At 47.4% G+C, this 12,731-nt stretch overlaps 1 protein-coding gene and 1 non-coding gene across 2 annotated transcripts; both read left to right on the top strand.

The window, feature by feature from the left end:
* The first annotated feature begins 553 nt into the window (after positions 1-553).
* On the top strand, positions 554-10,586 carry LOC142564986 (uncharacterized). The gene is made up of 3 exons (XM_075676222.1): positions 554-1,543; positions 8,221-8,252; positions 9,710-10,586. The coding sequence occupies exons 1-3, from the start codon at positions 739-741 to the stop codon at positions 9,746-9,748; spliced, it is 876 nt and encodes a 291-aa protein (XP_075532337.1). The 5' UTR covers positions 554-738; the 3' UTR covers positions 9,749-10,586.
* Positions 10,587-10,914: 328 nt separating this feature from the next.
* On the top strand, positions 10,915-10,989 carry TRNAS-GGA (transfer RNA serine (anticodon GGA)). Its single transcript has one exon. It is a non-coding gene; the product is annotated as a tRNA-Ser (tRNA).
* Positions 10,990-12,731: the final 1,742 nt, after the last annotated feature.

Genomic DNA, 12,731 nt, shown 5'->3' on the forward strand with positions numbered 1-12,731 from the left:
CCCTCACCTCGACTATGACAGCCTAATAGTTGCGCCTCGACATGCCCGAAGTGTAGGCAAAATAAACTATTTGGTTGGAGCCACCTTAAAGTCATAAGATGCACTCTGCATGGGAGGGACGATGCCCCGAGTAAATCTGCCTATTAGCCTGTGACGTTAATTTTAGCCCTGTTAGTTGTGTTGCAAACAGCAGAGTATGATAGCACGCACATTTGTGTGTTGATCAAGCGTCGGCCCAGCGAATTCTCCCCTTCATTTCCTTTCTTGCGACAGCCAGAAGAACAGTCGCTTTTTTTGCTACCAGGCTTCAGCTTATGCGGATCTGCGTACATGAACCGAATGACAAAGAATGACAAACGAAGGCGTCATGGTCCTGCTTTGTTTCAATAGGGTATCTTCTTAGTAATGTTGTCGCTTGCTCACCTTCGTTTATCGTGTTACTTTTTTTGGGTAGGCGTGCTATCAAGATTGTTACAACCGTGCCCGAAGTGAAGGAACAGCCAACGTGACTTGCATCTGTGGAATGCAGAATTTAAGAGGGCGCTGCTCAAGACACCGCGAGAAAAGTCCAATACACTGCGACGCAACTGCCAACGTTTCACTGTGCTACGAAGCTGTCGCCCGGTGTAGTCATCACACTGCGGCGTCGACTGCATTCACTGTAAGCAAGTTTCGATTTACCCGCAACGGCGAACTACTGCGCAGCACCTGAGCCGCAACCGACACGACGGCGACTAAATGTGGCAGAGCCGGGTCATAGTATCAACGGTTGATGCTGGTGCTATAGTAAGTTCGCCGCAGCCTTTTTCAGCATTTGCGATGACGCAAAAAGACTTGGACGTGCTGTGTGATGCACTCGCCCAAATGTCAGCGGAAGAACTGCTGTCCCTGAAGAAAGCCGACATCTGGTGGCTACCAGACTTGGAGGATGATACGCCGGTGCAGGCCACGCACGCCATTCGACTTTCCCTGGAACGTTTTGATGCGCTTGACGCCCGTACCTTCCTCGTTGCGTGGCTCTACTGCTGCCTCGCGGAGCGGCAAGTACTTCGCTCGTGGCGTTCGTATCGTATCAGCGGAGCCCCCACTCCCGCTGTGGCACGTAAAGTCCGCTTCGTTCTGCACGAACGATTGGCGAACGTTTTGAAATATCCGGGTTGCCATACCGAGTGCGCTAAGACTGAGAGTGAAGGTGTCGTCTACGCCTGCGTCATGGCCACGCCTCTCGGAGACACGTCATTGGAGCACGACGTCATCGGCTTGTGCGCTCCGCGTTCGCTGCCGTATCTGTTCGTTCACGCCACGACGAGATGCGAGGTCCGTGTCACTGCCGCACTCCACGTCGTGCTGCAGAAAGATCCCGAAAGAATACTCGAAGGCCACATCGACAAACTTGGATTAGCAATTGCCAGTTACCGTGAGCACAGGGCTGACGATGGTGCAGAGTTGATGAGTAGTGCACCGGACGACAAGACAGGACCCGTCTTGAAGGCTTGCGACCCGAAAGACGAAACAGCAGCCGACCAACCTGAACAGCCTTCTGGTAAGATACACTTTTGTGGAAGCGAAGTCTTTCCAAGTTTGATGGCTGTAAGGAGCATATTATTTCATTAAAGCTTAGTGGCACCGCTTGTCTGAGGTCGCAAGTGACCACAGCATCTGGGCCAGTAATAATCTAATCCTTGTCAATCTAAGGGCATCGGTACAAATTTTTCGCTTTCAATGTCTGTGTTACGTATGCTTCTATGGATGCTTAGTCCAATGATAGCTATCTCTGCTTTAGTTACGGGACTTAAATTCGCGACTTCAAATTGCCTAATTCATTTTTAGTTAATCAGTGAAGTGCCTTCGCGGCCTGAAGGACACGTACCAGCAATGCCATTTTAAGATAAAACGGACGTTTCTATTTGAAAGCTCTCCCTGAACGAAGCCTCTTTATTAGCATAGTTTGCAGCTTCAGCGGGGCATAAACCCGCTTTACTGTAGCCTTGCAAGTATTCGCGCTGTGTGCATCTCGCATCTTGTCTGTGCAATTCTTTTGCTTGTTTTCGTCTTTCTTAAACACTTGTACCCGCTTGATTAGCCCTGAGCCTTGCTTCCAGAAGTAGTCGCGACCAAACGCACTTGTCAGATATGGCAGAATTTTGCAGGGCCCCGAACCACCTTCGATGATTCAATGTACGATCGCTTGCGCTTCTTCTGGCTTTTTCGGCCACTTATTTGCGCGTCGTATCGCTGACAGCGTCACGCAGGTGACTTTACCCGACCAAGCAATGTCGAATACTCTAAATAGGGGGGGTCCTCAGTTCCCATCGTACTAGCATGGCTTGGCTACGCAGCCATAAGCGCACTCTTTGGGCCGCGGCAGTAGTCCAGCGTTTCCAGCAAGCCAGGAAGCGCTTAGCGAAGCCTGATATGTCATGCCAGTGATGCCCCAATCACGGCACATTTGATCATGTATTGACTCTGAACACGGCGGTCGCGTAGATGCCGCCATCGTTGATCACGTGGTAACACGTCCATTTCTTGCCTCAGCCGTCTCCGTTGCTTCCGAGTTTGTAATGGATGTGCATGATGCCAGTGCGGATCAGTGAATTTCTGTTTCGGCAGATTTCGTGCGCGGCGACTGGCTGGAAGAAATTTTCGCCACAGCTCAAGCATAAATGTAAGCGCTTTCGAAGTCCATTATACGTTGTCCAAAAGGTGCAAGCACAGTATAGGATGCTTATATTAGAAGCGGGGCTTCAAATCTGTTCAAAGCTATAAGAGCTTTCCTCTTGGAAATTAAATGCGGATCGCTGTGCTTTGATCTTCGCTATTTACTTGGCTCACAACTTGAATCAGTAAATTCTGATGCTTCTGGCTCAATAAAGTTCATCGATGTGAGCGCTGTCCGATTGTTTTTCTATCTAATCGTTAACAGGAGGACTCAGGCGCGCTAAAATTGTTCTTGCTGCGCACAAGCGAGTGCGCAACGTAAATGTTTTGTACTTCTTTATATCTTCTTGCAAAATTGTGTTATCGCTAGCAACTAGCTTACTCTTCCGACGATCACGTTCAGCTGTAAACATCCCCAGATTGTCGGCGTAGTTACCGTCACCAATGTTTCGTTCCGTTGATTGACGTGTGCGCCCATTCACTTTTTCTTCATACGTTGCTGACAAAGTGGGCGTAAGTTTCCGTGAGTTGGAGTGAATATGTGTAGGTAACATGCGATAAATTTACTATGCCACGAAGCAGCGCTACTAGATTATCCATGTTTATCAAGCCGGTCTCACTTCTGTCTCAATTCTTGCGAGGTTAGCGATACGATGCTGGTATATGGCTTGACTTTATCCTCTAGAAAACCACGAATGGTACAGGGCCGGCCAAACAGACAGTCCGTAGGAAGCAGCGCTCAATTCAATTGATCACAAAGATTTATTTCATTCCTCAACATGTCAATCGTTATTTCTACTCTACAGCCAACTACTGCACAGGGCATTACTCTACCGCTCCACATTTTGCAGCAGGGCTGCACATAGTGCGTTAGCAAACACACATTTGCATTTCCGTCAGCAGATCGTACGTAAGCGTGGAACAAACGGTAATGGATCTGTCTTTGCGCGCTTTTGATGAGGCAACGTGCAGCTCGCCACCGAAAGTTTCTCCGGTTCCTGCAGGGTCAGCTGCTCAGTGCAAACGGGCCTCTACGCGAAGTGTGCGCCGACGGATGCGCCACTGGTGGCGGTCTCTCTAAATACACTCGGGAGAGAGGCAGCAGTTTGCCGCGCTTTCTTGCGTCGTTGCTCATGCTTGTCTGTTTTATTCGCGTTTTCCGATAGAGATGAGCAACATCCATCGCACGTGTGTGGTGGGGTAAGCTTCAAGGCGTGTCGAAGAAAAATTGTTCCGTAGCAGCAACAGTTCATCAAGCGCGAACCCATCGATGAAACGAACACAAAACATGAACTGCTCGACAGCTAATGCTACGGTTTAATGGGCAGTAGAACAAACAAAACTAGTCCTTGCAAGCTTCAGCAGCTTGTGCATGCAAGAGGAACTTGTTATGGCAACACGGTAAAGAAGCGTAGTAACACGTAAACAAGTAGTAAGCGCAATTTAGAACCCAATCGAAATGCCTAGCGTTGACCCGCATGCTGCGCTGCTGACAAATAAAAAAGCATCTATAGACATTCTCATTAGGCGAGAAGGAAAGGGCGCACGGCGAGCCTTTCCTCCTCTCTGGCATGGGCGATCCGGCGCTGCGCTGCTTGGAAGTATTGCGGTCGCGTAGTGCGGAACGATTTCGAGATGTTCTAGATCGTACTCTGTTAAATTTACGCAATGTCCGTTGATATAAGATCGTCAGGGAAGCCTTTCTATGCATCCCTTATTGCAGTACGCGGAAATATCTCTTGAGAGCGCAAACGTGTGACGTTGCATTATCCGCATTATCAGCCGCGGTGTGTGTGTGTGTGTGTGTGTGTTGTATTATGGACCATTTTGCGTATATCGGTTTTAATTCACCGAAGAGGACCGGTGTCTCAGAATTACCAGCATGAAATGGTAAATCTGCTCACTATCTGATTGCTTGGCGTAGGGACTAAAAACATAGGAGCGCATGCTCGTGTACGGCCAGCCTAAGGAAACTATGAAACATCTAAGCGGCAGGCGCTATCAAATATTTGTGACGCACCGGCATCGTTCTCGCGTATTTCAAGTCTAGTATTCCTGAAATATCTATATCTCTATGCTAGCCTTCCCGCATGAGGCCGGTGGCGCTGCTCAACACAGCGATCGCTGTGGTTAGTGAACCAGCATGATACATATATAAGTTATCATTAGAAGCCAACAAACACTGAGACCAAGGAGAGCATAGGGGAAATTTGCCTATCAGCCTTCGCGAAATGCGAAGGTTGTGGGTTCGGTGCCCACCTGCGGCAAGTTGTTTTTTCATCAACTTTAATTTCCATTAATTGATCATTTCTTCATTTCATTTATTAAGCACAAGTAATTTCCCCTATGTTGTCCTTGGTGTCAGTGTTTGTTGGCTTCTAATGGTATCACTAATAAAAATCGGGACCCTCGGTTAACTCTTCTCGTTTAATATATAAGCTGTCTGATTCGGCCTTGCCTTTTTGTCCTGTAAAGCAATAATATATGAGAAGGATCGCATAAAAAGTATGCGATGGCTATTTCTGAGGACAAACTTTTCATAATACGTGTGAGTCCTTACGTATTAGAAGACGCAACGAACACATCCGAAAAAAATATCTGTTATCAACCTCTTTCTCGAAAAAGGAGAAAACGGGCTAACGCTGAAATGCAAGCTCACGTAGTCACGCCGCACAACGTTTACAGATCTATAAACATTGATGCCGGATGCTTGAACAATGCACTATACAGAACAAAACTATCTGTAATCCAGAACCTACCAATGCTTAGGACGTTCGCGCAGTTCGTAAACGGTCGCTGTACTAAACAGGTGTAGTTCGCATTGTAAGATATGCTTTTTTTTAATGACCAAAACTATTTTATTCGTTGGTGTAAACCTCATCCGCCGAACCAAGTAATAACGCAATGTAATCTGCAGCTAACAGTTTGAACGCATGTCAAAGTATAACAGCACATCCCCTATCGTAGCACAACGGTACTCACGCTGTTTTGATCGTCGCGTATGCTTCATGGCTCCTAAACCGCAGCTTAGAACTAGGGTAGAACACTGCAATGAAGTCACACTAGCGAATGGAACATTCAGAAATGCAGAATTGATCTCCTAGGCTGATTGTAGGCTCAAACATTCACGCACACATCGCGCTGCGTGCTCCGTCCGCCTCAACACCGGCAGAAACTTCGGCCATACCGACTTAAACAACTTGAGCACGTCTGACAGAACCGTTTAGCACGTAAAAGACGCACGCCATACTAAATGGATCGCAGGAGCGCAAAAAGAAACGCCAGAAACTACCACCGAGCGTATACCTGCCATGCAAGACGGAGCGCTCGTCAAAGCCAGCATGCCGACGGCCCATAGATGGCGCCACTGCGTAGCAATATGATGGCACCCATGAAAAAACGGTCTATAGACCGCATCAACTTCATCGCTTACCCATGCATAAACGATCAAGTGCTAGAGGAAGAGAGAGTTACAGAGAGGGAGAAGTCATAGGAGAAGGCAGGGAGGTTACTCAGGCTGAGCCCGGAATGCTATCCTACACTGGGGAAGGGTGAATGGGGACTGAAAGAAAAGGATGAAAGGGAAACGTCAGTTTGCATTTCAAAAAAACGCACCAGTGCATTTTTAGCCTTGCGCTTAGCAGACGCTCGAGGCGACGGACCCAAGATCTCCTTTGTTAATGGCCGGTCGCCTAAGTGCCCCAAAGCTGTCCGAAGCGCACTCCTCTGCTCTTGTGCACTCCTCTCTGAAGTGCTAAGAACACCGAGACCATAATCTAAACCGTAACAAGAACTTTATGGACAAACTGTTGGTGATCGATCGCTGCCGTTTATCCCGCTCATGGGACCTCGTGACGAATAGCTTGAACCGTGGTACTGGAAAGTTCTTGCTCGTATTTGAGCACCCCACCGCGCAACCATTCTGTTTCCACATGCCTGGAAGTTTCGCCACGACACACGTGCGATCGGTGTTGCTTAATCTTGCTCCCAAAGCGCGCATCACACCAACCACGAGCAAGGACGCAGAAAACTGCGGCTAACGGCTGTCGCCTTTCACGAGGGCGCTTCGCAAGCCGCCGCCAGTGGCACGTCCGAAGATGCGCACTGCGTGTACAGGCCGATGTGTCGTCAGCCGCCTAACTACCGCACAATGAACTCTGGTCTAGTGACTCCGGCGTGAGATAGTACATGTTCCGTTTTCACGCCCACCACGATAAAGCACGTCGAAGGTCACCGTTCATGCTGGCTCCGCCGTGGTGGCCGGCAGTAGATTGTCCACATTTCTTCTCTCGTGGACGATGTAGACACACTAGCGTACGGCGCTCGCAACTTCTATAACGTCCTGTTTCTGCGTCCAACGCAGATTCCTTGTTTTTAGTTGATTTCGTAGGGTGCATATAGGTGGGCTTTGTCATGGCTAGCCCGTAGAGCTGCTTCTCGGTCAGCTGGTGATGCCGCTCCGCCAAATCTACGAACCAATTCGGAACAAAGTCAACGAAGGATATTGTGTACGTTGATGTGCCGTTTGTCGAACGACCAAGCCCTCTCGAAACTTTTCTGAAGTTACACGCAGGTTAGTTCTGTCAGCAGGACCTCTGGGGCTGTCTTAGACGCTGTCAATTTGAATCGCATCGTTCGAATCGCGCCGTGAAGGCGTTATTTTGTTAATGGTGGAGGCCTTCGTCGCACTGCGAACCAATCAGAAGCGACAAGATGGCCAATTTCGCCATGTGGCTGAACTTGACGGATGCCACTGTAGAACGGCTGCGACTATCGCAGCTCGCCACTTATACTGGGCGTGATACCACAGGTAAGAGAAAGCAAGAACATGGCTTTAACTGGCCGCCATAGTTTGATTGACTATCTTGATTGCATTTCGCCTGCCAAAATATTAGTGAATAAGATGTGTCCTTCGTACGTAAGTCGTTATACTGCAGCTGCGTAATTACCACGGGACTTTCACTGGAAGTTGCAACCGTGGTCCCAGATTCCAGCCAATGGATATAGATTGACACGTGAACTCGTTTATCTTTTACGGGTGAGCGCTTTCAACGTCTAAGAAATGTTATCGCTCAGGGCAGGACGCGTCTAAATGTATCGGAAGTTTCTAGAATGTTATCGATGCTTCTATGTTGTCGCCGAACGTTATGTAATCTGATTGCATGTATGCACGACGCGAATGGTAAAGAACTTTGTGGAAGGCACGCGGGTCCCAGCGGTTACTCTGGAACATTCAATGACTGATTTAGAAAATCCGACGCGCTTGACCCGCTGATCAGATTTTGACGATCGCCGACTGTGTTCGGCGTTGTCGCCGTTGCTTAAGTGTAGACTGTTCTTGTGGGAACAGGTTCGCCCAATAAAAGTTAGTTTCGTCTTTCAAAGTATTGCTATTGTGTTCTTCATACGTCACTCCACGTGACAATGTGACACCGCTTTCCAGAAATGGCGGCAACCTCTTGAAAACTGTCGATATGTTCAAAACTTTTTTGAAACTGGTAATTTTAATTTCGTGAAGTTGACGTTTGTTTTTATTGACGCCGATTTATTCCTATGTTACAGTGACGGAGCCGCCGTTATCAAGAACAGAAAAGGTAAGTTTTCGGCCAAAAGCACAAACACTTCGCATGTTTTCTTTTGATCTTTTTTGTTTCTCGGAGAAAAACGCCGGCTATATTTTAAAAGTACAATTTATTATTCTCCCACGAGAGCGCAAAGCGACATTGTCTCCCACGGAATATGATCACCATCCAGCAGTTCGAAACAGACTTCATGCTGTTCATTAACGGCTTGTTGCTCCGGCCAGGATGTTTTTCTGCTTGTGTTTGTATACAGTTACATCCTGGACCTATCCGCACATCGTGTAAGGCACGCGCAAGATGCGTGCCGTGGTTGCCACGACTTGGCCCAGTTAGAAGCGAGCTACCGTCCCTCTCCTTGGACTATTATATGTTATTGCACCCAGCGCGTTGTGACAAGTTTGTACTTCACGATATTTATCTTTCATCGCGAAAACTAAAACACGATGCGTACCTACGCAGAAACTCCAACATGAAGCTTCTGATCACTAATTTACCTGCATGGTTTCCAGCATGCCTACTTGCAAAGAAATTATAAAGTTAATTAATTACTTTGAATACACTGATTGCCCGGCAAGAAATAAACTTATTCTTAATTTCTAAACTGGCCTAAAAACACAAAAGAAATAACGCCGTTGAGGACAACTTGTAGTACCTTTAAACATGTAGTATGCCTTATCCGCGTAGAAGGTCTCAATAAGGCTTCCTTCATGATAGTTGGGACCCCCTGAATGTAATTGGACTTGTGTAATCTCTGTTGAATATTAAACGTTTCCTTGGTGCAGCGTAGTGAATTTGTCCCTCTATTTACTTAGGAGGGTCCACGCATGAGCTCTGCTCAGCGATTGAAAGGCGATACTCGGACAGCATTGCAGCCAGCCCACTTTGCCACAACCGTGAGCGCTGGGTGTTATGCAGACGTAGCATATTACGAAGGCTGGCTCTCATTTGGTGCACAAGTACTCCAGCTCGGCATGCCGAACGCGCACCGGTGACGCCAGAGCCCCCTCCAGTCGCCTACATCGAGTATGGCTTTTCAGTTGCTGAGCTTAAAAGAATGCGAGCTAGTTGGTGTAAAACCGCGGGTGAGAACAGCGCAAAATAAAGACGGACGAGGGAAGAACACAGGACGAGCGCTGGCTACCAACTTGCGTCCATTGTGAGCATACACGAATATACTTATTTAAAGACAGGGGGGTGCAAATTTTCAGTATATCTGCACCTGCGTCGAGTGATAAAAAGTGGTGCCTTAATGATAAAACTAGACTAGTGGCGAAGGTACATTAACATTCTGTCAAGTGAGCTCTACTAGTTCGCAATCAGTGCTCGCCTGTATTCCCCCCTTGTCCGTATTAATTATCCGCTCTTTTAACCCATCAGTTCCCGAGCACCATGTATTAATTATGCGCGTACCTTAATAAAGTTCGCAAATTCTCGTAGTCTGGCAATTTCATTCTGTTTTTTCTATCTAGGACGATTCCAGTAGCAGGGAAAGTGACCAGCAAAATTAAGGACATTTTCATCAAGCAAGACTCCCACAAGGTCCTCTACGACGGCTCGAACCAAACAAAGGAGACCTTCTTCGCTCGTCAAAGACGCGGAAGCCAATAGTACAGAGAACATGTGTAGTGCGTTTGTGAAAGGTCCCCGAACAGGGCACACAGTGTTGCGAAGTTAATTGAGCAGCATGAAGATTTGGCGAAGCATGTGTGAACCCTACGAAAGAAGTCTCTCGAAGCAGGGGCCCTTCAGTTCTTGTCCCGGACCCAATGAGCTGTGGTACCTAATCTACATCACGTGGCCGCAAAATTGTGGCTATCGATATTGACGACCACATATGGCTTCCCTAACTAACGAAAAAATTATCTTTCCACCCACGTTTTTTACCTCCGGCTTCATGACTCGCCAGAGTACCTATAATGCTACTTTTAAAAAGCGCGATGACGTGATGGCAGTGAGCTTCTGTATTTGCAGCCGATGAGTGCTCACTGCAAAAGTGACCTTTCTAGTCCGCAAAAATTTAATGCTGTGTGTTGAGGTTCGTACTGCTAAGCTTTCTGCACCGTGATTTTATATTTCTGACGTGTTTCTTGTGAAATGAACGTGATGATTTTATCTGTAGACAGTTGTATTTTAATTTCTTACCCTTTGATTTCTCTCTCGACTCCGTCAATTCGGTAGTTTTGGCCCAAACTCTTGGACGTCACATTCGCGATGCAACACGAAGTGATTGCCGAGTGCCCATTGTCTCCTGTCTCCATTGTCATGCTGTACACCTGGAGAGATTTCGACGTTCTCGTTTTGCTGCAAAAGCAGCGATAACATTTTTTTTCATCGTCAATAAAAAAATTGGTCACCTCCATAGGATATTGACGTAGTAGTTCTGCGGAAGCCCGCAAGGTGGAGAGAAGAAAGAAATTATAAAGGGAGAATCAGACATCCACCCGTTCGTAGCAATTGCTACAAAGGAAAGTCATACGGGTTCCTCGAAAGAAAAGAGGAACCCGTATGGGTTTCCTTTGTAGCAATTGCTACGAACGGGTGGATGTCTGATTCTCCCTTTATAATTTCTTTCTTCTCTCCACCTTGCGGGCTTCCGCAGAACTACTACGTCAAACACTTGCCTTTGCTTCGTGTGTTGTCGACAAATTCGACTTCGCCCTGCCATCTGCTAGCCGCCTGGTTAGCTCAGATGGTAGAGCGGCTGCCCCGGAAAGGCGGAGGTCCCGGGTTCGAGTCCCGGACCAGGACGAATTTTTCTTCAACTCTGAGGCTTTTCTTTCGAAGAACCCGTATGGGTTTCCTTTGTAGAAATTGCTACGAACGGGTGGATGTCTGATTCTCCCTTTATAATTTCCATAGGATATTGTTCACAATTTCAAACCAAGTCATTTAGACTACAACATAAACGTTATTCTCGGCGTAAACATTGGTGTACGTCTCTATTCTTGCTTGCCCTGTCCAGTGTTCACAAGGACAAAATCAGGCCAAGTTGAGCCTTCTGTTTACCCAATGTGACATTGTATGGCTCGATTGTAACGAGTAGTGCAGGCAAAGACCACTTTGCTTAAGTCGCTATCACGTTTAACGGTAAGTTTTATGCGCTGCTTTCCGTCGTTGCGGCTTCTATGATGAACCTATAGTGAATCACGTTCTGCAGTCAGAGCATTTGGAAAAGGCACCGTTTCCAAAGAGGCCCTCAGATTTATTGCGGGGCAAGGCAATCACGCACCACTTAATTTATTGGTTTCCCGCACATCAGGGTCAGATGAAGGGTGCTCCTCCCAACCTCAACGAGTCGGCTCACGGGGCTGCGCGTGAACTTGCCCACCGCGTTAACCTCGACCAATCGGAAGTTGAATCCCCAGAGAACAGGGACACGCCCTCCACCTACAACGAGGTAACTAAACACTACTATCTCAGCCGTAGAACCTACTTTGTTCCTCATCCGGTCCTCAATAGATCTGAAGCATTAACGCTCCGTCTACTAAAAACGAATACCTATACGAATCCGTCGCTCTTAAATAAAATCTATCCGGATACTTACACCAACGCTACCTGCCACGATTGTGGAGATATAGCAACGCTAGATCATATGCTCTGGCGGTGTGCTCGGTCACGCTCTTTCACCGCTAACAGCTCGGCCAGATGGGAGGCGGTTCTCCGCAGCCCTCTTCTGGCTGACCAACTCTGGGCTGTCCAGCAGGCCCACGATGCGGCCGAGAGGCTCGGTCTTCCGGTTCCCACGTGGGAGCGGCCCGCTTCGTGAAGACTCACGATCTGCAGGACTTTATTAAAGTTTTAACATACCATACCCTTCGCGTTCTAGATAAAAGCCATTTGGTAGTGTCCATTCATTGACAGTTTGCCAGATCGAGTATGTCCTGTAAGTGTTTCATCTGCACTCACATCTCCTCACTATTCTACTGTGCTCGAAAATCAAACATTGCCTTCACTGTGACACTATTGCACGAGTGAATCATCAAAACACCATGCGTACCCACATGAAGGGCTGTTTTCATTTCAGCACGGCATATGAGCGTTGCAGAAGATGAACAAACATTGCATGAAATTAAATTTGGGACCAGTGTGGCACATACAAATACACATTACGGGAGAATACACATTGCACGGCATGACAATCGTCAATGTACACAATAGATTAAACTTTGTTGCACGTATTTCGCTTCACAGTGACTCAAACATGCGCGTTTAATGTATCATTTTTGCTGTGCTCCTAATGCCTACAGCTAATAATGTGCACATGATTTTCTGGCGTAACTTATTCGAATATTTCTGTGAAAAAAATACGAAGCAGCATTTCTAACAGATATGCACGAATGACGGCTTACATGCCCTGACACAGTGGCCCCATTTCGATGGGGGCAAAATACGGAAACGCTCTCCCACTGTGACCTGGGCTCAGCTTACGGTACCCCACGTAGTTGAAACATCCCAGAACCTACCGCTGCGACATGGCTCACAATCAAATCG

This window comes from Dermacentor variabilis, chromosome 11 (assembly GCF_050947875.1).
Source record: "Dermacentor variabilis isolate Ectoservices chromosome 11, ASM5094787v1, whole genome shotgun sequence".
NCBI lineage: Eukaryota > Metazoa > Arthropoda > Arachnida > Ixodida > Ixodidae > Dermacentor > Dermacentor variabilis.